We start from the raw sequence: 25,061 nt of genomic DNA, 5'->3' as shown, positions 1-25,061 counted from the left end.
GTCCCTTCCAACTCTGTTGTTCTCTTACTGTTGCTTGAAAGAGAGTTCAACATTTATTTATTTTTTAATCCTTAAAGCAGTCACCTGGTTTTCTGATCTTGTTGCTTTGGAATCTGGTGCTGTCTGACTGCAGATGCATTTGTGCACTCTCCCTTCTCCTCATTGGGGGAAATGCCAGAAGACCTGTCATTTTTTGCTCAAAACTTTCTTTCCAACCTGCTCATTTTGTGTCTGTCATGAAACTCAGAAGCAAATCTCAGCTGGGCTGAAACAGAAAGCTAAAAAGAAACTCTGGGCTTGCTCAATACGTCAGCGTGACTTCCGTGAGAAGTTAAGACCAAGACTGAGTTCTCACCGCACATTCAGCCGCGAACCACCCACTTCCATTTTACCCCAATCTAACGTTTTGTGTGATCTCGGATGCAGTGGGATCTCTCCCTGTAATAATCATTCTATTTTGCCTGTGAGCCCTGCTGTGTTGGACTAGGCCCAGCTCACCTTCTCAGTGTGTGAACTCTCCGTTGGTTTATCCATGTTAACGGCTGAAAACCCTGAAAGTTGGCTTAGACATGCATCGGTACATACATGTGCACACAGCCACCAAAATTAGTTCTACACTGCCAAATTATGGGTGTGAACTGCTGATTTTCTAAGCAGCCTGGAGTCACCGTGAATGAATTGGGCAGCCATGTAAATTTTCTAAATAAGTAGTACGTCAGTCAGTCAGTCAGTTAATCAATCAGTTAATCAGTTAATCAATCAGAATTGGACTTGGATAGGGCTTAGGGCCTGTTTGGCGTCATGCTTAAGGCCTTGGGCTAGAAACCAGGAGACGGTGAGTTCTAGTCCTGCTTTAGGCACAAACTAGCTGGGTGACAGCTAGTAAATTTATATTTGAAAAAAATAAATTTACCTTTATGCCAAGGAGAATGAAATTCACCACTGCAGAATTGCAATGCCGTTGTTGGTTTTGGTGGTTGTTTTTAATCAAACTAATCTCCATGTAAATTGAAAATGCTAGGGAACCACTTCCCCGTGTGTGTGTGTGTGTGTGTGTGTGTGTGTTTTAAATTTGCAAGATCTTTTTACATGGGGAAACATCCCAAAGTATCCATTCTTGGTTGGGTCTGTTTGCTACTTCTAATATCTTACGAATTTTCCGCTTTGGGTTCTGTGCAAAGGGCAATCATCCTTATTTACATAGTATTAGATGTGCACAATTACATGGAACTTTTATCTGAACAAATGCTTGGGGTTCTCCATGTGTTCTCATGTTTTCTGACAGGGTCAAATTTTGGGGACAGCCAATTTTGAGAGTCCTCTGGCTTTTGCACACCTAAGCCTGTAGTAAGCTTGTAGTGGGAAAGTGAGCAAGTTTTTCAAGAAAGTTAAATGTAACCAAGTGCCCATACCACCTCCTCCTCCTCCTCCTCCTCCTCCTCCTCCTCCTCCTCCTCCTCTTTGGGTATTGAGGGAGATATGAAGTTCTGATTTTTGCTCTTCTGGTAGCCTCAACCATTGTTATCTGGTGCTGTTGTGTCTTTGATGTTGTCTCTCCATCTTTTTCTGGGTCTGCCTCATGTTCTTTGATCTGCTTTGTATCAGGGGTCTTCAAACTTGGCCCTTTTACAACTTGTGGACTTCAGCTCCCAGAATTCCTCAGCCAGCGTGCCTGGCTGTAGAATTCTGGGAGTTGAAGTCCACAAGTCATAAAAGGGCTAGGTTTGAAGAGCCCTGCTTTGTATGGTATGGAAGCTCAAGTCTTTCTCTTCAAGTGAACAAACCACTTAACTTGATGTTTTTGTATGTAGTCTAAATTTCTTTGGACCCTTGCAATAAAACCTAAGTGAAAGTTAGTTACCACGGAAATGAGATGTTTGAGGAAAGCTGCTGGAATGGCCAGAAGGGATAAAATCAAACATGAGATCGTAAGAGAAAGAATTGGAATAGAACTATCCATCAATCACCACAATTCTAGTTTTATTGACTTATTTATTATTTTGTCTTATTCATGAGACTCATCATCAAAGTCATTTATCATTTTAGAAGGTGCGTTATTACAGATTTTGAGAACCACACGCTAGACAAGTCACACCAGGTTTTGAAAAGGAATCCAAGCTGTTGCTTTAATGGGGGGTTGGGGAAGGGGTTGAAATGGTGGGGGGATGGAGCAATTACAGACTCATTTAACTGAATGCATTTTCTGGATAAATTAATAGCGGTTTTATTTTTTATTTTTTTTTATTAAAGAGTTTTACAATATTTTACAATATATCCCCAAATCCCTCCCACCCCAACCCCCCCACTTCCCCCCCCCCCACTTCCCAGAGCTAAATACAGGATTATAGTTACAACAATCATATTCTAAATAAAAATTTACACAATATACAATCAACCAAATTCGTACTGCGCTTTAACTCTCTCTTAGCATAACTACTAACAATAACAATATCCCACTAAATTCTACTCATAAGCTAAATGGAACTTTTTGGTCCCATATTTGTTTTCAATATAATTTATCCATCTCCTCCAAACTGAGATATATCGGTTTTATTGTAGGTATTGTTATCAATCACCCGGAAGAACGAGTGTTGTGGAAAAATAAATCAACATTACAACTTCTGCAAACGTAACATATTAGCCTATTAAAATTCTTGGGGAATTCAAGAAGCAGGTGGATGGACTTGGTAGCTGTCATTTATTTAAATGTTCAAAGCCATCTGACAGTTTCTCGCTAAGTCTCCTGAGTAAATTTGCTCACCTTTAGAACTCTAGGAATAGAATAGTAAATAAAGAGCACGAATGAGTGAACTTTTCTTGTAATTGAGGGAAGTAAATAGCTATCTTGCTTAACAGTCAGTTCTGGGTCCGGTAATTGTTTAATTGGTTTAAAAATGATCTAGAGCACAATGTAGCCCATCCAGCTAGCTTAAGGGATAACTTATTTGGAGCAAAGAGTAGCCTATCTAGAACATGAAGTAGCCCATGTAGAACATGGGAGAGCATTGATATCACCACGACGCGTAGGCAGTTAGCTTGGTGCTCATTAATCTTCCTGCCCCGCATGCTCTTTTATGATATCTTGTTTATAATAGTAATGGCAGCATTAACAGTAATAATACAAGGGCCGTGATGGCTCAGCTGTTAAACACACTGAGAGCCCAGCCTGGGTTTGATATCCGAGCACAGTGCGATGGGATGAGTTCCTGTTCCTTGCTTCAGTCCCTGCCCACCTAGCAGTTCAAAAGCATGCAAATGCAAGCAGATAAATAGGTACCACTTTGGTGGGAAGGTAGCACCACGGAAAATGTCTTCGGACAACGCTGGCTCCCTTGGCCAAGAAACGGAGGTGAGCACATATTTGTAGCAATATCTTTGGAGGGTCTCAGTCATCCAGGCCGTGGTTGTCCCAAAGCTGATTTTTTTTTCTTTTCAAAAGGCAACTGGACTTCCTTTTTTTTCCTTGAAGATGTTTCGCTTCTCCTCCAAGAAGCGTCTTCAGTTCGCTTCTTCGGTATTTGTAGCCCTGTTGGTGGTGGTTGTTTTTTTTTTCTCACAGTGAATTGAGTCCGTCTTTTTTATTCTGTGATATAAAATAAATCTGGGAATGAAAAGAAATCAGGCTGGTGATTTTTAGCAACTGAAGTTGAAAGGAGTCTGAGATGAGATGAGATTGGACAACCATTTGTTGGACTAGAAGCAGGGGGTTGGACTAGATGACCTCCAAGCGGCCTTCCAATCCTGTTATTCTCTTTTCTATAAGCAGAATTTCATCTCCTCTTGTTCTTTATCTTGGGAGGATAGCATCCTGTCTCTGGACGGAATAAACCAGATAATTGTTCTGGCTTTATCCCCGTCCTCAAAATTGTCTCTCTTTTTTTTTTTTAAATGAGAATAAACCATTTAGGAAGCAAATAGAAGGATAGGGTTCTTTTAAAGTTTAGTTAATTCCCTCCTGACTCCCTGCGAGAAAACAAGGGCTTATGTGTGCTGGCAAGATGTTCCGAGAAAATATTTACTCCTTTTTTAAAGGAGGAAAGTTAAAATGGATCCTTAAAACAACAACAGCGTCAAGAGCTGCAAGGACTCAACGGGCAGCTTTTTGTCAGCCAGGGCTGTTTTAGTCAATGCCCACGGCTCTGTTGTTTGTAAAGCTGCTGAGATTGAGGTTTCACCCCATCTGTTAGTTGACACTGACAGAGACCCCCCTGGGATTTCCCCCCTATTGCGTTCTTAGGAAACCCCCCCTCCTCCTTCTTCTCCTGTCTCCATTTGTTGCTCTTCCCCACCCTGTCATTTGCCTGGTTGAGATGTTACTTTCTTGACAAGCTTTCCTTGTGTGTTTGGCTTGTTTTGTTGGCTTTGCTGAGGGTGGGTGTGGAGAAGGCATCCATCCATCCATCCACCCACCCCTCCTCGCTCGCCTCGCCTCTCTTCTCTCAATTGTTTTCCCCTCACAATTAACGTTCTCCTAACTTGTCACGTCTTTCCCTCATGTTGGCTCCGGCTGTCCGTTCCCCCGCCCCTTCCATCTTCCTATTAATTCCAGACATTAATATTTTCTTTCACGCAAGGACCGCCGTTCACCCGTGAAACAGTTTGAACATTAGGGAGCTGTCAAGATGCCCGGGGATTACCCAGCATGCTTTGCCCCCGTAAGTGACACCACCGAGGACCGCTTTGGAGATGTTTATTTGGAGAGGGAACTGACAGGCGTGAAGACTTGATCCCGGGGAACCAATCTCATTTAATTAAAAGAGTCTTTCATTATATTCCGCCTTTCCCCCTCCTTGCCCAAAAATAAAAGAAAAGGGAAGGGCTCCTGTTGGTCAGGAGATCATCGTTTTACAGGAAGGAGGCGGGGGATAGGTGGGTCAATTGCTAGCTATTGATGTGGTTTTTCCTCTGTTTAGGAGGGGAAAGCCCAAAGATGCTTTTTCAGGAGGCAACTGGACTTTCTTGTTTTTTCTTTGAAGAGGTTTCGCTTCTCATCCAAGAATGATAATACATCATCTGTCTCCAGTCTACCACACAGTCCTTTCAACAGTTCCAAGAAGGCTCCACACCCATTTGCACTACTCAGGTGACCCTGAAGACACAGATAAGGCTCCAGGTAGCACTAACAACTCTCTAAAGGTAAAGGTAAAGGTTCCCCCGCACATGCGTGCTAGTCGTTTCCGACTCTAGGGGCCGGTGCTCATCTCCGTTTCAAAGCCGAAGAGCCAGCGCTTGTCCGAGGACGTGTCTGTGGTCATGTGGCCGGCATGACTAGACGCCAAAGGCGCACGGAACGCTGTTACCTTCCCACCGTAGCGGTCCCTATTTTTCTACTTGCCTTTTTACGTGCTTTCGAACTGCTAGGTTGGCAGAAGCTGGGACGAGTAACAGGCACTCAGTCTGTTACGCGGCACTCGGGATTCGACCCGCCAAACTGCTGACCTTCTGATCGACAAGCTCAGCGTCCTAACCCACTGAGCCACCGTGTCCCTCTCCAACAACTCTCTAAAAGAAGGCAAATGACCAGCTGTCTGCAAGGAGTATAAATTTTCCCATTTTCCCCACCCTCCAGTCAGAGCTGAAGAAGCTTCCTGGATGAGAAGCGAAACCTCTTCAAAGAAAAACAACAAAGTCCAGTTGCCTCGTGAAAAAGCATCTTTGGGACAACCGTGACCTGGATAACTGACAATCTCCATAGACATTTAGGAGGAGAAATGTTGGGGGGATTACTCTGGCCCATACTTTCCTTTTTTGAAGTTGAGATTTGTGGCATGGATACCTCTTGTTTTACTCAAGCAAGCAAACGAAACGCAACGCATGCGTTGTGCACTGAGGCCACTTAACTTTGCGTTGGCTTTTCTCGCTGCGGCTTCTTTCCGTTAGACCAGGGGTAGGCAACCTTGGCTCTTTTATGACTCATGGACTTCGACTCCCAGAATTCCTGAGTCCGCTGCGTCAGGAATTCTGGGAGTTGAAGTCCATGAGTGATAAAAGAGCCGAGGTTGCCTACCCTTGCGGTAGACCAATCGTAGTGTGATTTTTATTTATTTTTTCAGTGTTTGTGGCTTCTTCTAAAATGGCGGCCGTCTTCCCTTTATCAATGGAATCTCTTTATCAGTGGAAGCAATGGATGGAAACTAATCAAGGAGAGAAGCAGCCTAGAACCTAGGAGAGATTTCCTGTCAGTGAGAAAAATAAACCAGTGGAATGACTTGCCTCCAGAATTTGTGAGCGTTTGATCACTGGAGGTTTTTAAGGAGAGATTGGGCAGTCATTAGTCTGAAATGGTATAGGGTCTCCTGCTTGAGCAGGGGGTTGGACTAGAAGACCTCCAAGGTCCCTTCCAATTCTGTTATTCTGTTCAGCTGAGGATCTGGATATCCTCTCTCTGTCCCATTGCTCCCTTATTTCGTACAATTTCTGTCTTCCATTATTTTTGCTTAAGAAAGGGGAGAAATGTTCAGAATATTCAAGAGAAATTAAGGAAGGGGTACCAGTTGCTTCTTTTCCTCTTGCTCCTGTTTACCCCCCCCCCAAACTTTTCTGTTTGAAATGTTTGCCGCTGTTTGCTGCTTTCCAGTGGTTTTTGCTCTTCTGCACAGTCCACAAAATTAGGCTGTATTTATCGGTTTATTGCCTAATGTTGAGTACAGGAAGTGTCACATTTTGAAGAAGCTTAACTTACAAAAGTCATCCTCGCAGTTGATGCGGGGGGGGGAGAGAGAGAGATAAAGAACTTTTTCAGTTGTTGGAAAGTGCCATGTTGTTTTTTATTGCTTCATACATTTAATTCAGCGGACTATCTATGTGGCAGCACCCCTGAACAGATATTGCGGTTAGACCTAGTGGTATCAGATGAGGATCTACAAGGGAATCTCAGAAGCAGAGTTTGGACCCAAATAAGCACCGGCCATCTACAATTTGTTTATTTTTACCCACCTTTGTTATTTGTATAAGCAACTCACCGTGACAAACATGTCTCATACTCCTGCCTCCTCCTATTTTCTCCACAATCACAACCCTGTGAGGTGAGTTGGGCTGAGACCCAAAGGAGTTTTTTCAAGAAGCAACTGGACTTCTCTTGTTTTTCCTTGAAGAAGCTTCTCCGGTGAGAAGCGAAACGTCTTCCAGGAAAAACAAAGGAAGTCCAGTTGCCTCTTGAAAAAGCACCTTTGGGGCAGCCATGGATGACTGAGAGTCTCCATAGACAGTTGGGCTGAGAGAGAGGGAGGGTCCCAACGTCACCCAGCTGGCTTTCAAGTCTAAGGAAGGATTACAGTTCATGTTCTTTCGATTTCCCTCGATTTCTAGCCTGACCCCTTAACCACTAGACCAGGGGTAGGCAACCTCGGCTCTTTTATGACTCGTGGACTTCAACTTCCAGAATTCCTGAGCCAGTATGGCTCAGCTTGGAAACCTCTCCATTTCCCCTCAGCATGGCTGGCTCAGGAATTCTGGGAGTTGAAGTCCACGAGTCATAAAAGAGCCGAGGTTGCCTACCCCTGCACTAGACCAAACTGTGAGGAACCGAAGGGAAACTTTGTAAAAAGCTCATGGCTGTGTTTATGAAGTCCTCAGAATTTGAGCTCCACTCAGAGACTTCACTTGTTGGATAAGAAATGTAGGCTGTAAATGTAATTTTAATTGCACTTACAAGCTTGGATTGATAGGCTATCTAGTGAAGGAGGTCTTTTACTATTGAAAAGCGTTTTCATTTTTCACCTAGAAAAACGGAGAAATATCTCCCCAATGTGATTTAGGGATAACTACTGCTACTTTTACTGCTATTAGTGTCAAGCAATAACATTAGATGTTAGCTGACAATTAGTCCTCCTCCTCCTCATCGCATAGTCAGCCAGATGTTCAGACTGGATTTGGCATTTTTATCTACTTACTGAGTGCTTTTGAAGGACCTGAGATGATGATGATGTTTAAATTTGCACACTGCCCAACTCTCCAGAACTCTGGGCTATGTTAACATAGTCTTCATTATGCTTTCCTATTAAGGTACGAGTGATCCATATGTAAAGTTTAAGCTGAATGGAAAAACCCTGTATAAAAGCAAAGTGGTCTATAAGAACCTGAATCCAGTTTGGGATGAAACCGTGGTGCTTCCAATACAGTCTTTGGACCAGAAACTCTGGGTGAAGGTAAGCCGTCAATCCGACCGTAGCAAATGTTGCCATATGTCAGGGGTGTCAAACTCAATTTCATTGAGGGCCGCATCAGCACTGCGGTTGCCCGTGTGTGTGTGTGTGTGTGTGTGTGTGTGTGTGTGTGTGTGTGGCCAGGGTGGGCGTGGCTGGAGTGTGTATGGCACAAAGGGTGATACCTCCACAGCCTGCGCCCAGGGGGCAGTGCCGACACGGCACGGACCAGTCCCTCGCTGTTTCCAGACGGCCTTGTGGAGCTAAGACTGAATGCATTTCATCATAGATTACCACCACGAAATTGTACATTGGCTCCCGGCTGGCCGGGCCCGGGACCAAGGCAGCAGGGGCCATTCCCTCACTGTTTCCAGGATGGCTTCGTGGGCCACATGAAACCACTTTGTGGGCCGGATCTGGCCCCCAGGCCTTGTGTTTGACATGTCTGCCATATGTGATATTGTCCCTCCAAGCCGACTTTGTTGTGTTAACAAGAGGAGGGAGATTTCCACGAGAATTCATCCATGCATTTTTAATTTTGGTTTGAGGAAAGGCTGTTACCTAAAGGAATCTTTCCAATGTAGGTAATTCTCTTTGGGGATGTTTACAGCCAGATGGCATGCTTGAAGTGCAAACTGTACAACTCCCTTCATTTCCTTTAAGGATGTCATCACAACTTTGCAAGCTCTCTCAGATTTCTGACTTCCAAAGCAAAAACCCACTCCATGCAATTTCTCTCCATACATAAAAGCCTGTTGGATAGCTCATTTCCTTACTGTATTTTCCATATGTCAAACCCCACATTGTCAGGTACAACAAGTCACGAACCAGGATAGAGTTCAAAAGTAGCAGAAGTTTATTTCATGTTACCTTTACACAAGAATCTGAGCTACTAGCGGTCAGGGCAATTGGTGTCAGATAAGAGTCGAGGGAATTCAAGAGAGGCTGGATTTAGGTCTCTTACGTTGGCATAGAGATTCCAAACTAATGATGTATTTGACTCCCACCTTCAGGCTCAGCCTGGTCATCTCCTACCCATATACATCTGTCATGGCTTCTCAAAAGGCCTCCTGAGGACAAAATAAAGCAAGGGCAGAGCAGCCACACTCATTCAGGGGTGCAACAGTGCACTATGAGCCGAACCCGAGCTCCAGAAAGTGATCAGTGATGAAATAAAAGCAACATACAGCGTTGACAAACGTAATCCTAACGTAGTCACATTTAGTTTCTCGAGGTACAGTTGTAAAAATAAATAAGTTGTACTGGTAACTTGTACAAATCCCGTTTTGTTTGTAACAGATAAAAGGTGGCACTTGAAAAGGTGGGGGCGGGGGGGGGAAAGGAAGACACTGGCTTGTGGAAAAGTGGTGCATATTTTTGAAAAAAGTTCAATTGGTGGTAGCAACAGAACAGCAACAAGAAGTCCATGATTGCAGAGACCGAGAGTTTATTCTTGTTTGTTATATTCATAGTTGGTTCAGCATCATTGGCAGACGCTGAACTGGAAAAAATACCGTGTAACACCTCTTCTCCACGAGCTACATTGGCTTCCGGTTGCCCTCCGGGTGAGATTCAAGGTGCTGGTAATGACCTATAAAGCCCTAAATGGCTTGGGTCCGGACTATCTAAGGCAAGGGTCTTCAAACTTGGCCCTTTTATGACTTGTGGACTTCAACTCCCAGAATTCCTCAGCCAGAGTGCCTGGCTGAGGAATTCTGGGAGTTGAAGTCCACAAGTCATAAAAGGGCCAAGTTTGAAGACCCCTGATCTAAGGGAACACCTGCTGCCGGCATCATCTTCCCATCGTCCTGTGCGCCGCCACAGGGAGGGCCTTCTCAGGGTACCGCCGGTTAATGAATGCCGGCGGGTTATTCCCAGGGGAAGGGCGTTCTCTGTGGGTGCGCCTGCCCTATGGAACCAACTACCCACAGAACTCAGGACTGCCCCCGACCTTCGCTCATTTCGCCGGGACCTGAAAACTTGGCTCTTTGATCTGTTTGGTCCAGACTGTGGGGTTGTTAATTTAACTGGGTTTTAGATTTACTCTTGGGGCTTGAATTTAATTTAATTGTTTTAATTGATTTTAATTTTTTGTATTTCATGGTTTTAACTGCCCTGTAAACCGCCCTGAGTCCTACGGGAATAGGGCGGTATACAAATTCAATAAAATAAAATAAATAAAATAAATAAATTATTTTCAGACCACCTTATCTGCATTTTTTCCCTTCCTCCTCCTTTTCTCCCCTTCCATATGCCTCAGGTTTACGACAGAGACCTGACTTCTTCTGATTTTATGGGTTCAGCAGTTCTGATGCTTCACAAACTGGAACTGAACAGGTAACCTAACACTTATATTTGTCTTTCAAAGTGCAGTTTTTTAATTTTTTTTAATTTTAATTCCATTTATATCCCGCCCTTCTCCGAAGACTCAGGGCGGCTTACAAGCTTAGCAGTAGCCTTCATTCTATGTATATGCCTGCTTATTAGGGCTTCAACACACACCCCAAGCGGCATTATTACAAAGTCAGCTTATTGCCCCCAACAATCTGGGTCCTCATTTTACCTACCTCGGAAGGATGGAAGGCTGAGTCAACCTTGAGCCTGGTGGGACTCGAACCTGTACTAATTGCAGGCAGCTGGTGTTACTTAAGGAGGCATTAGCCCACTGCTCCTACTTCGGACACGTTATGTGATGATCCAGTTCTGGAAAATGGACTTATGCTGGGAAAGGTGGAAGGAAAAAAGAAGAAAAGGATGGACCATCAGCAAAGTAGACGGACTCAGTTACAGCGGCAATGGATGCAACCTGAAAGAACAAGTCAGGGGCAGATTGCTATGGAGAAAACCTATAGGTTTTTATCAATAGACAAAGAACAGAAAAGAGCAACAAAGATGTTTAGGGGATTGGAGGCTAAAACGTATGAAGAACAGTTGCAGGAACTGCGTATGTCTAGTCTAATGAAGAGAAAGATTAAGGGGAAAACATGATAGCAGTCTTCCAATATTTGAGGGGCTGCCACAAGAAAGAGGGGAGCATCATTCCTCCAAAGCACCTGAGGCCAGGACGAGAAGTAACAGAATTTATCAAAGGGAAATGCAACCTAGAACTAAGTAGAAATTTCCTGACAGAACAATTAATCAGTGGAACAACTTGCCTCCAGAAGTTGTGGGTCCAACATTGTAGGTTTTCAAGAAAAGGTTGGATAGTCATTTGTCAGAAATTGTATATAGTCTCCTGCTTGAGCAAGGGGTTGGACTAGAAGACCTCCAAGGTCCCTTCCAACTCTGTTATTCTGTTATTCTATATGAGTGGCACATAAGTTGACCCATCAATTTACATTTTTGAAGCTTCTGGCCGCATTGTGCCTTAACCCCCTCTTCCAGCAAACCTGGGAACACAATTTCTTCTGTAGATCTGGGGATTTTTAAGGGGTGAATTGGGGATCTTTGTAGCTGAGCACGTTTTAAGGTGTTCATTTTTGGCCCTTTACTATACTTCACTTTCTAAGTTGGCAACCTGTGACCTCATTTTGGCACCAAGCCCCAGATGGAGTCATTATTTACTTTGCAAGTTTGGAGCATTTGTTTGGGTAACTGTGCTTACATTTTGATGGGCTAGTTCAGAGTCGTATAAAGAATTCTTTGGCACTGATACATCTGCTTTTATTTATTTGTTTGTTTTTATTTCATACTTCTTAACACTCCAACTCCCTCACGTGGGAGACTGGTTTTCCAAGTGCTGAAGAGAAAAATTCCCTGGCTGCATTCTTTCCTTTGGACTGGATGATTATTGAAGATACTAAATTAAGGAAGCAAATGTCTATGGAGATTCTCAGTCATCCAGGTCATGTTGTCCCAAAAATGTTGTGTTTTTTTTTCAAAAGGCAACTGGACTTTCTTGTTTTTTTTTCCTTGAAGACATTTCGCTTCTCCTCCAACTCCCATTTACAACACAGACCTTTCAGCAGTACCAGGAGGGTTCCACACCCATCTGCACTATTCAGGTGACCCTGAGGGCAGAGATAAACCTCAACAACTCTCAGAAAGAGTGCTAAGGACCAGATGACTGCCAGGAATATAAATCCTTCCATTCTCCACCCTTCAGTCAGAACTGAAGAAGCTTCTTGGATGAGAAGCGAAACATCAAGGAAAAACCAAGTCCAGTTGCCTTTTGGAAAAACGCATCATTGGGTTTGATGGCCAAACATTTGGGGTGCAGAAAGGCCCACAGGCTGGAGCACTGACCAAAAATGACTGCGGCAGCATGACGAATATTGATGTGGTTAGAAACCTTGAAGGTTCTTGTGTTAGGAGGGTGCTGTTTTAAAGTGTTGGGATATAGTTTTTCAAATGGTGCAGAAGCTGCTTTAGGATTTGGGGACTTAGACTAATGTTTTCGAAGGATACCAGCTGTCCTCATTTTGCAGCCAAACTCTCAAAGAGGCCAAAATCACCGTAGGCAAATAAAAACATCCTAAACTTCCACCTGAGATTTGCAAAAGCTTTTGTCATGACAAATGTGCAAATTTTGAATGGGCCACACCGGTTATAGGCTGTTAGTGCAATTTTATGTCCTTCGTGCTGTCATAAATTGTCATAAATTGAGGAGGGGGTTGCCAGTCAGGCCACTGAAATTAAGAGGGGCAACCGGGAGGATGCAGTGCTCCAAGGAAGAGTTTCATAGGGTCTCTCTCGTCACCCATTTTTATTTTATTTTATTTATTTTATTTTAATTCCATTTATATCCCGCCCTTCTCCGAAGACTCAGGGCGGCTTACAAGCTTAGCAGTAGCCTTCATTCTATGTATATGCCTGCTTATTAGGGCTTTCACACACACCCCAAGCGGCATTATTACAAAGTCAGCTTAATTGCCCCCAACAATCTGGGTCCTCATTTTACCTACCTCGGAAGGATGGAAGGCTGAGTCAACCTTGAGCCTGGTGGGACTCGAACCTGCACTAATTGCAGGCAGAGGCAGTTATCCATTACAGAGCACTTGAGGTGCATGGCACTGTTGCCCTCTGTATGGCTCAGTGAATATTTGAGTCCTTCTCAGTGTTTTGCTCTTAAATTAAACACCAGCTTTTTTGCTTCTACTTTTCTGAATACTACCAAGGCAGTTTTATTTTGAGTGGGCTCGGTCCAGTATCACATCTCCCCTAGGACCCCTGAAACATTAACTGGAAACATAGAAAGAAAAATAATAATCAGGTGATGGATTAGTTTAATTGCATGACCATTCGTAGTAAAATATTCTGGATAATTTTTGCTTCTTAATTCATATTAGCTCCTGAAATTAATATATCTGCCTGTATGTATATACGAGTAGGTCTCTACAGGTAGTCCTCTATTTACGTCCAAAATTGGACCCAAAGTTTATGTTGCTCAGTGAGAAATCTGTTAAGTGATTTTTGCCCCATTTTACGACCTTTCTTGTTAAGGGAATCATTGCAGTTGTTAAATTAGGAACACTATTGTAAGTGAATCTGGCTTCCCCATTGACTTTTCTTGTCAGACGGTCGCAAAAGGGGATCACATGACCCCGGGACACTGCAACCGTCATAACTATGAGTCAGTTGCCAAGTGTCTGAATTTTGAGCACGTGACCACGGAGACGCTGCAACGGTCATAAGGGTGAAAAACGGCCCTTAAGTCACTTTTTAAAGTGCTGTTGTAACTTCAAGCGGTCACTAAACTAACTGTTGTAAGTTGAGGACTACCTGAATATCTTTCTCAGTTATATATACTGTATCTCTATTTGTCTACAAGGCATTAACAATCATAATTCATGATAAAAGTACAGAACATTTGAAGGTACCAAGCAATCGTTAAGAAGGGATTGGTGCCTGTAATCTTTCCCTTGTCGATTTTGGTCAAAGCCATTCTTGTTTCGTTTGGTGAAAAATGGTTTGTTTTGGAAGCGGGTTTGAAAGGAGAACATAGGTGAAATGGGTAAAGTGCCATGTTCCTTCCCTTGTTTTATGATCAAGGAATGTTTTGAACTAATAGAAAATACTTGTAGCTCGGGTTTTAGATTTTGGCTGTGGTTTGTTCTCCAGGCTTGTTTCAATATCATTTCTGAACGTTTCGTTACCAAACTAGGTAACATCATCAGCAAGACGTTCTTGTCCTATTCTCCCTAGCTTAGACACAAGACATTTGTAAGCTAAGGAGAATATCTTGCTGATGATGTTACCTAGTTTGGTAACGAAACGTTCTGAAATGTTATTGAAACAAGTTTGGAGAACAAACCGCAGCCAAAAAGATCAAGGGATGTGCTTGGAAGTCTTTCACTGTTGTATCTTCCCAGTCTTAAGATTCTTCCTAAGTTCTCATCTCTCTAGTGGTGAGTAGGCTCTCCCCAACTTAATACAGGTGATCCTTGACTTTGAACGATTGTTCAAAGTTACGATGAACTTCAAAAAAGCTATTTATAACTTACAACCGCTGTGGTCACAGGATTGTTTTGGGACACTTGACAGCCAGTTCAACGTTTATGACCAATTGCAGCATCCTGTAGTCAATGACCACAATTTGACAGAAAATGGCAAAAAAGCCCAGCTGATATGCTGGATGTGGTTTGCTTAAGGACCATGGTGATTCATTTTACAACTGGTTGTAAAAGTGAGTCATGTGGCGCCTCTGCTTATGACTGCAGTGACCTTATGATTGAAATTCTGGACTGCCTTGTGGTGGTAAGTTGAGACCTCTGAGGAAGGGATTCTTCTTAAGAGTTTTCCTATCAGTGATACTTCTGTTGCTACTAAGTGGTAGACACTGTTGAAAGATTTTTTCCTTTTCCTTGGAGAAAGAATAATCATCTGTTCGGTTTTTTTTCCTCCTCAAGTTTGGGGGAAATAAACCATATAAAGGCTATTCCAAAAGATGCTTTATCAAAAGGCAACTGGACTTTCTTGGTTTTTTCCCTTAAACATGTTTTGCTTCTCATCCAAGAAGCTTCTTCGGTTTGAACTGAAGAAGCTTCTTGGATGAGAAACGAAACATTTTTAAGAAAAAAAACCCCAAGAAAATCCAGGTGCTGTTTGAAAAAGCACCTTTGGGACAACCATGAGCTGGATGACTGAGAATCTGCATAGACATAGGTAAAGGTTCCCCCACACAGGCGTGCTAGTTGTTTCAGACTCTAGGGGCCGGTGCTCATCTCTGTTTCAAAGCTGAAGAGCCAGCACTTGTCCGAGGACGTCTCCGTGGTCATGTGTCCGGCATGACTAGATGCCAAAGGCGCACGGAACGCTGTTACCTTCCCACCGGAGTGGTCCCTATTTTTCTACTTGCCTTTTTACGTGCTTTTGAACTGCTAGGTTGGCAGAAGCTGGGACGAGTAACAGGCGCTCACTCTGCTATGCGGCACTCGGGATTCGACTCACCAAACTGGCGACCTTCTGATCGACAAGCTCAGCGTCCTAACCCACTGAGCCACCGCGTCCCTAGACATACTCAGGTCCATATTGCAAAAAGAAGCTGAGGGTGCCATCCAAGGCAAAACTGGATCTTATTTTATTATTTGCAATTACAATGAAATATACTTAGTGAGTATTTAAATAAATTTAATTTAACTGCTTCTTCTTGCAGTATGGACCTGAACATGCCTACATGAAATATTTCCAAGGAAAGAACCAAGGAAGTCCAGTTGCCTTTTGAAAAAGCACCTTTGGGACATGACCATGACCTGACCATAAATTCACTGTTTGAAGTTTCTCCTCATTTCAGCTATTTTCCCTCAAAAATCTTCCTCCCCATTGATTTTACTTCCTAAAGATGATTATGGGACCTGTAAGAAAACCAGGGCCTTTCGGGGGAATAAATATGAAACTAGAGGATGACTGAGGATCTCCATAGACACCTGTAATGGCTGCTTCTCCTTGACTCTTGTTGCTATCGGAGTCTAATTTCCTTTTCTTTCATCCAGGACGATTGAGAGGATCCTAAAATTGGAAGATCCAAACAGCTTGGAGGACGACATGGGAGTGATTGTGCTGAATTTAAGACTTGTTATGAAATCGGGTGATATTAAAAGAAATGTAAGTAAGACTATCATAGCCATTCTGGTTTTCCTGGTGGGAAGGAAGAGACGGACACAGAGCCAGCATCTGTGGTTGTGTGTTGTTGTGCCAGGCAAATTCATACTACAGTGGTACCTCGGTACTCATTGTTAATTGGTTCCGGGAGGCCCAATGAGTACCAAAAATGATAAGTACCAAACAGTTTTTTCCCCCATGAGGAATAATGTAGTGAGTCGTAAGGCAGCCAACATGGACAAGTTCTACCTTGTGCATCAAGTACCAAACTAACTATGAAAACCGGGGCAAAATTTTCATGTCAAAATGTGCTGAGTACCAAATTCAATGCGTTTCAAAGCAGTTGAGTATCAAGGTACCACCCTACACCTATTAGGGATCCATTAAGGGAAGACTTTAAGTGTAGTGATAGAGGATATTTAAGGAGATGCTCCATGTATGCCTGGTTGAATGAAAAGGATGAGTAGGGGAGACATGATAGCACTATTCCAATAATTGAGGGGCTCCTACAAAGACGAGGGTGTGTGTGTGTCGAACTATTTTCCAAAGGATCAAAAGGCAAGACAAGAAACAAGAAGCAATGGATGGAAACTACATAGCTGTTAAGCAATCCAGCTTTATCTCCGTGGTAGTTGTCAAGATGTGAAGACAAACATTAGAGGCATGCGAAGCAAAGGTAGATCTCAACTCACCCTCCCAGTGGCATCATGAACACATTTTCATAGTTTTTCTTGGCAACAGCATGAAGCCATTTATCATTTTCTTCCACAGCATAATTTCAGCTTCTCCATACATCCTGAAGCTACGGGCTTAGCTGGCATTCTTTCCTCTAAGTACCAACTAAGTCTGGTTCTTCTGAGCTTCTCACGCCAGATAAAGTCCATCAGGCGTTTCCTCCTGCTGTGGGCAGAGTCAATATCACTGAACTAAAAGTGGGAATGAATAACAGAACAACAGAATTGGAAGGGACCTTGGAGGTCTTCTGCAGGCAGTCCTTGACTTACAACGGTTGGTTTAGTGACCGTTCAAAGTTACAACTGCACTGGACAAAGCGACTTACCACCGTATTTGACACTCACAGCACCCCCACGGTCAGGTGATCAAAACTGACACGCTTGGCGACTGGCTCATATTTATGATGGCTGCAGCGTCGCGGGGTCACGTGATCCCCTTTTGCGACCTTCTGACGAGCAAAGTCAATGGGGGGGGAAGCCAGATTCGCTTAACGACCGTGTTACTAACTGCAGCGCTTCACTTAACCACCGTGTCAAGAAAGTTGTAAAATGGGGCAAAACTCACTTAACAAATGTCTCACTTAGCAACAGAAATTTTGGGGATCCGTTGTGGTTGTAAGTTGAGGATCAAATGTAGTCCAAAGCACGGTCTTGGGACATAAGGCGAAGGAGCATTCAGCCCTCGCATAGAGCTAGCCTAGTATCTCTCTGCAGCCAGAATGTGCAGATGTTCGTGGTTTGTAATATTTTGTAAGCAGTCATCTTTTTCCCAAGCTTTGAGAAAGCCATTACAGTTGGATTCCGACTATTGGGAACTGAACATCACTCATGGGTTGCTCTGCTGGAGGATATGGGGAGCCATTTTTAATATTTACCTTCTACTATAACGTACCGAGCTCCCTGAGTAGCAGTTTTGAAGGTTCTTACATTCCAAAACAGCGTGGAAACAGATGCTGGGAAGATGTAGTAAAAAGGATTGGTGAGAATTACCGATTCTTCAGTGACACATCTGTGCTGAATTGTACTCCTATCATTTATGGAGGACGTAACTCAGTCAGATTCCGACAACGCAGCCTATGAAAGAGGTCAGCAACAGTCAGAATATTCCATATTCATAACCAATTCAAAAAGTTGGACAAATAAAAGTTTTTTTTAAAAAAAATAAAAAAATAAAAAAGTCTGGGGAAAAAAAAAAGCCCAGTGAGATGCCCCCACTGAAAATTACCTGCCTTCAGTCGCCCCTTTCCGTGATTCATAAAAGGTTTTGGAGCAGGACATAGATAGCAGCTACTGTCAGGCTTGTCCCAAGTTGGACTTTTAGGAAAGAAGGACCGTCGACTCCCATTTCGTAGCGAAAGGTTTACTTTTGCTAAAGTCAAGTGGTTGCAGCATAAGCAAAGCTGGACCTGAATATTCAAAGTCTGATATATATTTTTTTCCTTTTTCCTTGCGAGGTGAAAGATTTTCTGCTTTCCCTCACCAGGATAGGCTTCAAATACGGAGAACCAAGAAAAGTTGCCAGAAGTCGGAGGAAAACTTTCCTGACAAATGTCTTGTCGGGCTCATATGTGAGAGTTGATGGTTCCTCTAGAGCAGAGGTAGGCAACCTTGGCTCTTTCATGACTCGTGGACTTCAACTCCCAGAATTCCTGAGCCAGCCATGCTCAGCTTGGAAACCTCTCCCTTTCCCCTCAGCATGGCTGGCTCAGGAATTCTGGGAGTTGAAGTCCACGACTCATAAAAGAGCCGAGGTTGCCTACCCCTGGTCTAGGGTCACATCATTGCCATTTGTGACTTTTCCAGCATGGAAACCTCTCCCTTTCCCCTCAGCATGGCTGGCTCAGGAATTCTGGGAGTTGAAGTCCACGACTCATAAAAGAGCCGAGGTTGCCTACCCCTGCCCTAGAGATAGGCTTCTACTTGTCAAACTGAAGAATCTCTACCTTGTGGAACTCAAATGTCATATTTATTGGCTAGCACCATAGGACAACCGGCGAGTGGCCTTGGTCTTTTTCTGTTGGATACAATTTTCAGTTCTTCACTTCCACAGGGATAAAAATTCTCCGTTCCTTCAATCTCTGCTTGTACAGTTGCTTCCCAATTGATAGAAGAGAACATTTGCAGCTCAGGGTCGAACTGGGGGGTCCTTGGTGGTCTCTGAGCTTGGTGGTTTTCTTGCAGAGGTTTCACCACTGATGGCGGTGCACTGACGATGTTACCTAGCTGGGTCATGAAACATCTGCAAGAAAACTACCGTAGTTGTTCCCTTGCTCCTTTCCTCACGCTCCTTCCCTTCTAGCACTGATGATGCTACCTAGTTTGGTAGTGAACATCTGCAACAGAACCACCAAGCTGAGAGAGCACCAAGGACCCCATAATCCTTCTCCTCTACTCTCCACACACCCCACTCCCTTCTAGCACTGATGAAGTTAGCTAGTTGGGTCATGAAATGTCTGCAAGAAAACCGCCAAGCTCAAAGAGCATCACAGACCCCATAGTTGTCATCCGCTCTCTCCTCTTGCATGCCCCACTCTTTTTTTTTTTTTAGTACTGGTGATATTACCTAGTTGGATAATGAAAGGTCTCCAAGAAAACAACTAAGCTGAGAGAGCACGGGGACTGTATACTCCTCCTCTTTCCAAACTCCATTGCCTTCTAGCATTGATGATATTACCTAGTTGGGTCATGAAACATCTGCAAGAAAACCACCGTCATAGACCACCAAGGACCCCACAGTTCTCCTCCTCCATCTCTTCTTCCTCCATTCCCCAAACCCCACTACTTTCTAGCATTGATGACGTTACCTAGTTGGGTAATGAAACATCTGCAAGAAAACCACCGTCATAGACCACCAAGGACCCCACAGTTCTCCTCCTCCATCTCTTCTTCCTCCATTCCCCAAACCCCACTGCTTTCTAGCACTGATGATGTTACCTAGTTGGGTCATGAAACATCTGCAAGAAAACTACCAAACTCAGAGAGCACCAAGGGCCCCACTCTTTCTAGATTTCTAACTAACCTCATTGCCCTTCCGAGAACTGTTCCCCACTTGTATTCTTGAAATACGTGCAGCAGTGGAATAATATTTGAAGTGGGACTTAACAGTGGGAGAATAAAGTGAATTTTTAGCTCCTGTGATTACTCACTATCCTCTCTCTCTCTCTTTTTTTTTCTGGATCCTCTCTTGGATGTTCCATGTTGCACCTCTGGGGGGGAATGGTGGACGCAGCGATGGCCAAACCGAAGGAGATGCTCTGTTCCAAAGGTAATGTGTTCTTTGTCCCCATCGTTGTGTTGTTGTTATTATTATTTTGCTTTTCTTTCAGCTGGAAAAAGCCAACCAGCTGCTTGTAGTAATGAAAAGCAGAGATGGGTAAGTTGAATGCAGATGGAGGTCCCTTTTGCTGAGCGTCTTCTTTCCAAAAGCCTCTTTGAGCATCAAACATGGTCACTGTTGCCAGGAGAGGAGCTTCCATCAGCCCTTCCCTAGCAAGAATATTGTGTCTTTGTGAAGTTGTTCTAAATTGGAAACAGGCACACTGAAATCTGTCAGTAAGTCTGGCAGATTTGGGAGCAGGAGAAACATATGTTGGGATGTCAGCCTTCATTTCTGTCCTTTTTTAGGATTACAGTCTATCAATAATACATCAGACTTAATGCGCTGGGAAAAGATTTAGCACAGATCAAATCCACACAGAAACTGGAATTTTCAATTTCAGTAGGGGTTGGGGTTTTTTTGTTTTTTGTTTTGCTAAAGGTTGTCTCTCACTTTTGGTTCTTCGTTAGCTTCTCCCTGAAGATACAGAGGGGCAAAGTTGATGCCTCTGGGAAGGTTTGCCAGGCGGAAGAGCTTTAGATTGGTCCTTTCAAAAGTTTGCCCATCCAAGTGACACGTTTGAAGTGGCAGGTGGAGAAAACGTGGGTTTCATTGCATTAACAGAGCTCAGTAAATACTTACACAGTTCATTAAATTAAATTTAGGTTTTCTGATTTTAGTAGGAATGAAAATAGTTGCTGGTTTTATTTTGCTTTGATTCAGATGACCCTTCCTTCCTTCCTTCCTTCCTTCCTTCCTTCCTTCCTTCCTTCCTTCCTTCCTTCCTTCCTTCCTTCCTTCCTTCCTTTCTTTCTTTCTTTCTTTCTTTCTTTCTTTCTTTCTTTCTTTCTTTCTTTCTTTCTCTCTCTCTCTTTCTCTCTCTTTCTCTCTCTCTTTTTTCTTTCTTTCTTTCTTTCTTTCTTTCTTTCTTTCTTTCTTTCTTTCTTTCTTTCTTTCTTTCTTTCTTTCTTTCTTTCTTCTTTCTTTTCTGGGAGGCTTCTATTGAACAGTTAAAACAACATATAAAATTCCACTAGCCTTCTGTTGCATTCCTATCTCTTTCTCTTTAAAAATAGTTTCCAGCGGTATGTTAACTGCAAAATGCTTGATCTCTACAAGGCATATTGTATCCATTTTTGCAGTTTAACCCACTGAACTCCCCTCAAATGAGAAAAATAAAAGCCAGCTTTGGGCCAAATCTACTCCTGCTCCAATAAGATGCTGGTGCTTGACATGGAGTTCTGATCAAATTCCATTTGATCACAATCAATACATCAATGCTCATGATCCTCCCTGACCCCTACTCCTTGATCACAAGGATAAAAATTCTCCGTTCCTTCAATCTCTGTGTGTACAGTTGTTTCCAAATTGATAGAAGAGAACATTTGTAGCTCAGGGTTGAACTGAGGGGTCCTTGGTACTCTCGGAGCTTGGTGGTTTTCTTGCAGACGTTTCATGACCCAACTAGGGAACATCATCAGTGCACTTCATTACCTAATTGAGTCATGAAACGGTTGCAAAAAAACCCACCAAGCTCAGAGAACACCAACCCCACCCCCAGTTTGATTCTGGAGTTTCCTTTGGATATTCACCTATTATTTGGGGCTGGGACTTTGTTTTGTTATTATCAATGAGATATACCTTTAAAGTCATTTGGGTCAATTACTGGGCGCTCAAGGCGCTTTGGAAGTCCTTTTAGTCATTCTTACAAAAAAGGAAGGAAGAATTGTGGAAGGAGGAAAAAAACACAAACCATGTAAAGGCTTTTGTCGTTGTGTGTTGCTGCCACTAGAGGGCAGGCAGGTTTCAGCACATGGTGCCCAGGTTATCATTGGATATAGAGAAGGATTTTTAAAAGCATCTCTTCTGTGGCCATTGGAGAGTCAGAAAAGAATTTCCCAGCAAACCTACTTGGGCTACTCTTGACAAAGCAGTATTTCCTTCTTTATTGATTCCTCTGCCACAGTAAAAGGCCCACATTGTACATCAATAACTATCTTTAGTTAGGGAACACCGAGCTGGGGAAACAGTGCTGGCACTTGCTTGCTTTCTTCTTTCATCCCATTTTTTTTTTCTCCTCTTCATTTTTTTTCTTTTCTTTCTGTAATGGATCATAAAGTCAACAAAGGAAAAATAAAAGAGAGCTGGTACAGGGGAAAAAAAGTGTTTTGGGGAGTAGTGAGAGGCTATGGAAAAAGCAATGACTTGAGCAACCTTCCTTCGTTTGGCACTGTCTTCATTGTAGCTTAGACTACAAGGTCCATCAGCCACAGCCGGCTTGTGTATTTCCCCCGCTGGTTGCAGGTATGAGGTTTTAGGAATTGGCTCCATGTTCAGGGCCACTGCAAAAAAATTTTTTCCCCTCCCATGCATGTAGCGTTTTTTTTTTTAAAAAAAAAAACCTCACATGCAACTGTATTTCCAAGCATCATGGAACTAGTTTATAATTTCATTAGTTGTTTTAAATAACTGAATTATATCATATTGAAAACATGGATTGTTTTTAGATCCACGTGATATGTGAATATCAACAGCACTATTAATCTGTGCTCTATAAGTCATAAAATAAGAGGAAGAATTTCAATGTCCTTGGATTGTCCAGGCAGTAGACATTCAATGACCTTACAAGCATCGTTTGTTGGTATTCCTCAAGACTTCTGGTTCCATTTTATTTATTTTTTAAAATTTTCTCGATACAACTTGAACTTTTAATGGGTTTAATTAGCTTAAAAGTTTTAAAAGCAAAATGCTTTAAAAATGACTTCCTCAGAATTAAACAGATCCAGCACTCATAATGTTATAAGAAGCCCTGTTCACCCAGAATGTGGATTTGTCTGCTGTTTACTTTAAAAGTCTTGGTTATCTTAAGATTTTCTTCGGTAAAAATTACACTGGCATTCCTAGAAATAAATATTTTTAAAAATGATAATTTTAAACATTAAAAGGGATGTTGAATACTGCAAAGTGCAGCCCCCCCTCTCTCTAGATTCTTTCTTTTATTCCCCCAAATGGCCTTACTTTTTATGCGACTTCACAGAAAATAGAAATGGTCTATGCCTGATGTTTAGAATTTTGTTTGGAAGTGTGTCTATCCTTTTAGAAAATCATAACTGTGAACACTTAGTGTTCTTGAAATTTTAAGAGAATATCAGTTTGCATCCAAAAGTGGTAACTTTCCTTCCCACGACAGTCTTATGTTTTGCATGCTCTGGATATGCTCGCAAACCATCAAAATGGGTGCACCAGCTGAAAACAAATTAGGGATTCCCTATTCTAGCAGCCAATTTTTTTCCCCTCTCATATAATCTCTCGATGCTCAAGAAATGTGTTTTTGTTCTTGTTCTTGTTCACCTGTTAAGACTCAGCTATTACTGTTTGGATTATCAATTTATTTTTCAAATTTATATAGCTGCCTGTTTCTCAAGTCAAGTGGCTCTGGCGGCATAGAACAATGTATATTTTCTCTTATCGCTGCATAAACTGACGACCATGGGTAAACATTTAATTAATTTTCAGTTTTCTCCATTCCCTTCTGAGTTTTAGCTAGGTTTGACTGGGGTGTGTGAGACGGTAATAGGTTTGCTTCTGTTATGAAATTCGTGGAAGATGGAAGGAAAGGAAAGCAGAAATAGATTTGGCCCCTTTCTGGGCCAGTGGTTTTCCTTGGAGATTTTGCATGCAAGAGGCAGTTGCCAATAGCTTCATTAGAGCGTCTGATCTCAGATTGGCTTTGTGTAAGTGCTGGAAACCTTTGCAACGTGGGGCACGCTTTGCTCACTCAAGGGGCACCAAGCAGCTGAAGGCTTTTTGCTCTAGGGATGTGGGCTTCTCGTGTTTTCTCCTTCCCGTTCAACGTGTGCAGAAGCCAAACCAAATTGATTGCCACCTTGGTGTCCAAATAATTGGATAAATTGGCCCAGAAAGGAATATGAGTTGAAGCAAGGCAAAAAAAAGAAAGCCCATCTCTGTTTTATGTGGGCACGCACCCGCACTTCCGTTGGAGCATCTTGCCCCACCTCACTGGCTTTCTTATTTTTATTTGTCCATCTCCAGAATTCCGCTTTGGGCTATTGTCCTGTTGAAACATTTTAAACAACTGTGGAATTCTATTGCGTGAGAGTTCACCTGCCTCCTTTCATTTGTCTTAAAAAATTTTTCCTATGGGGAAAAAAATGCTTCTCCAGAATGGTGATCCTGCCTAATGAGCAGAGCTAAGGGAGGGGAGAGACCAAGGAGGGATCCGAGGAGAGCCGCAAATCATTTTCCTTTGAAGCTGTGATGCTGCTTTGACCTCTTCACAGGTCTTTTTGTCCCCTTGTCACATCTTTTAAAGGACAGGCGTTTGAAAGACGTCTTCATCTTCGTTTGTGCAGCTTTCACTGTGGCAGCGTCTTAAGACATCACAGGTTTTGCCTTGGAGTGTTTTGAAAGCATCTAAGCAAAGCACAACAGATGGCCCGACTTTGGATCGAGAGTTCTTGCTATTTGCGAGTTCCATTAGGACACACTGAAGGCATAAAATTCTTCCAAAATTTAAACTCGATTCCTGCAGAACCCCAACAGTTTGTTCGGAACTTATTGTTTTCCAATTATTGAGGGTCACTTATACAGGGCTTGGTCAAATGAATAGCTTGGCTACTCTTGCATGGCCTCCCATTGGCTTTGCTTGTCAGAAGGTCATAAAAATGACCCGGTTGCTAGTGCCTGGATTTTAATCACATGACCACGAGGATGCCGCAACGGTCATAAGTGTGAAAAACCATTCAGTGCCTTTGTAACTTCAAATGGTCACTAAATGAACTGTTGTAAGTCAAGGACATTGCTTTA

General features: G+C 42.9%; 1 protein-coding gene across 1 annotated transcript in view; it reads left to right on the top strand.

The window, feature by feature from the left end:
• The window catches only part of MCTP2 (multiple C2 and transmembrane domain containing 2), a 145,556-nt gene that overhangs the window by 24,552 nt on the left and 95,943 nt on the right, over window positions 1-25,061 (top strand). The window contains exons 5-8 of the mRNA XM_081337633.1: window positions 8,005-8,147; window positions 10,405-10,481; window positions 16,076-16,187; window positions 20,148-20,183. Of these exons, the coding sequence (XP_081193759.1) occupies window positions 8,005-8,147; window positions 10,405-10,481; window positions 16,076-16,187; window positions 20,148-20,183 (368 nt within the window). The remainder of the gene's footprint in view (window positions 1-8,004; window positions 8,148-10,404; window positions 10,482-16,075; window positions 16,188-20,147; window positions 20,184-25,061) is intronic.

The sequence above is a fragment of the Vipera berus genome (genome assembly GCF_964194415.1).
Source record: "Vipera berus genome assembly, chromosome: 12".
Lineage (NCBI taxonomy): Eukaryota > Metazoa > Chordata > Lepidosauria > Squamata > Viperidae > Vipera > Vipera berus.
This window is presented reverse-complemented; position numbering and strand designations above follow the sequence as displayed.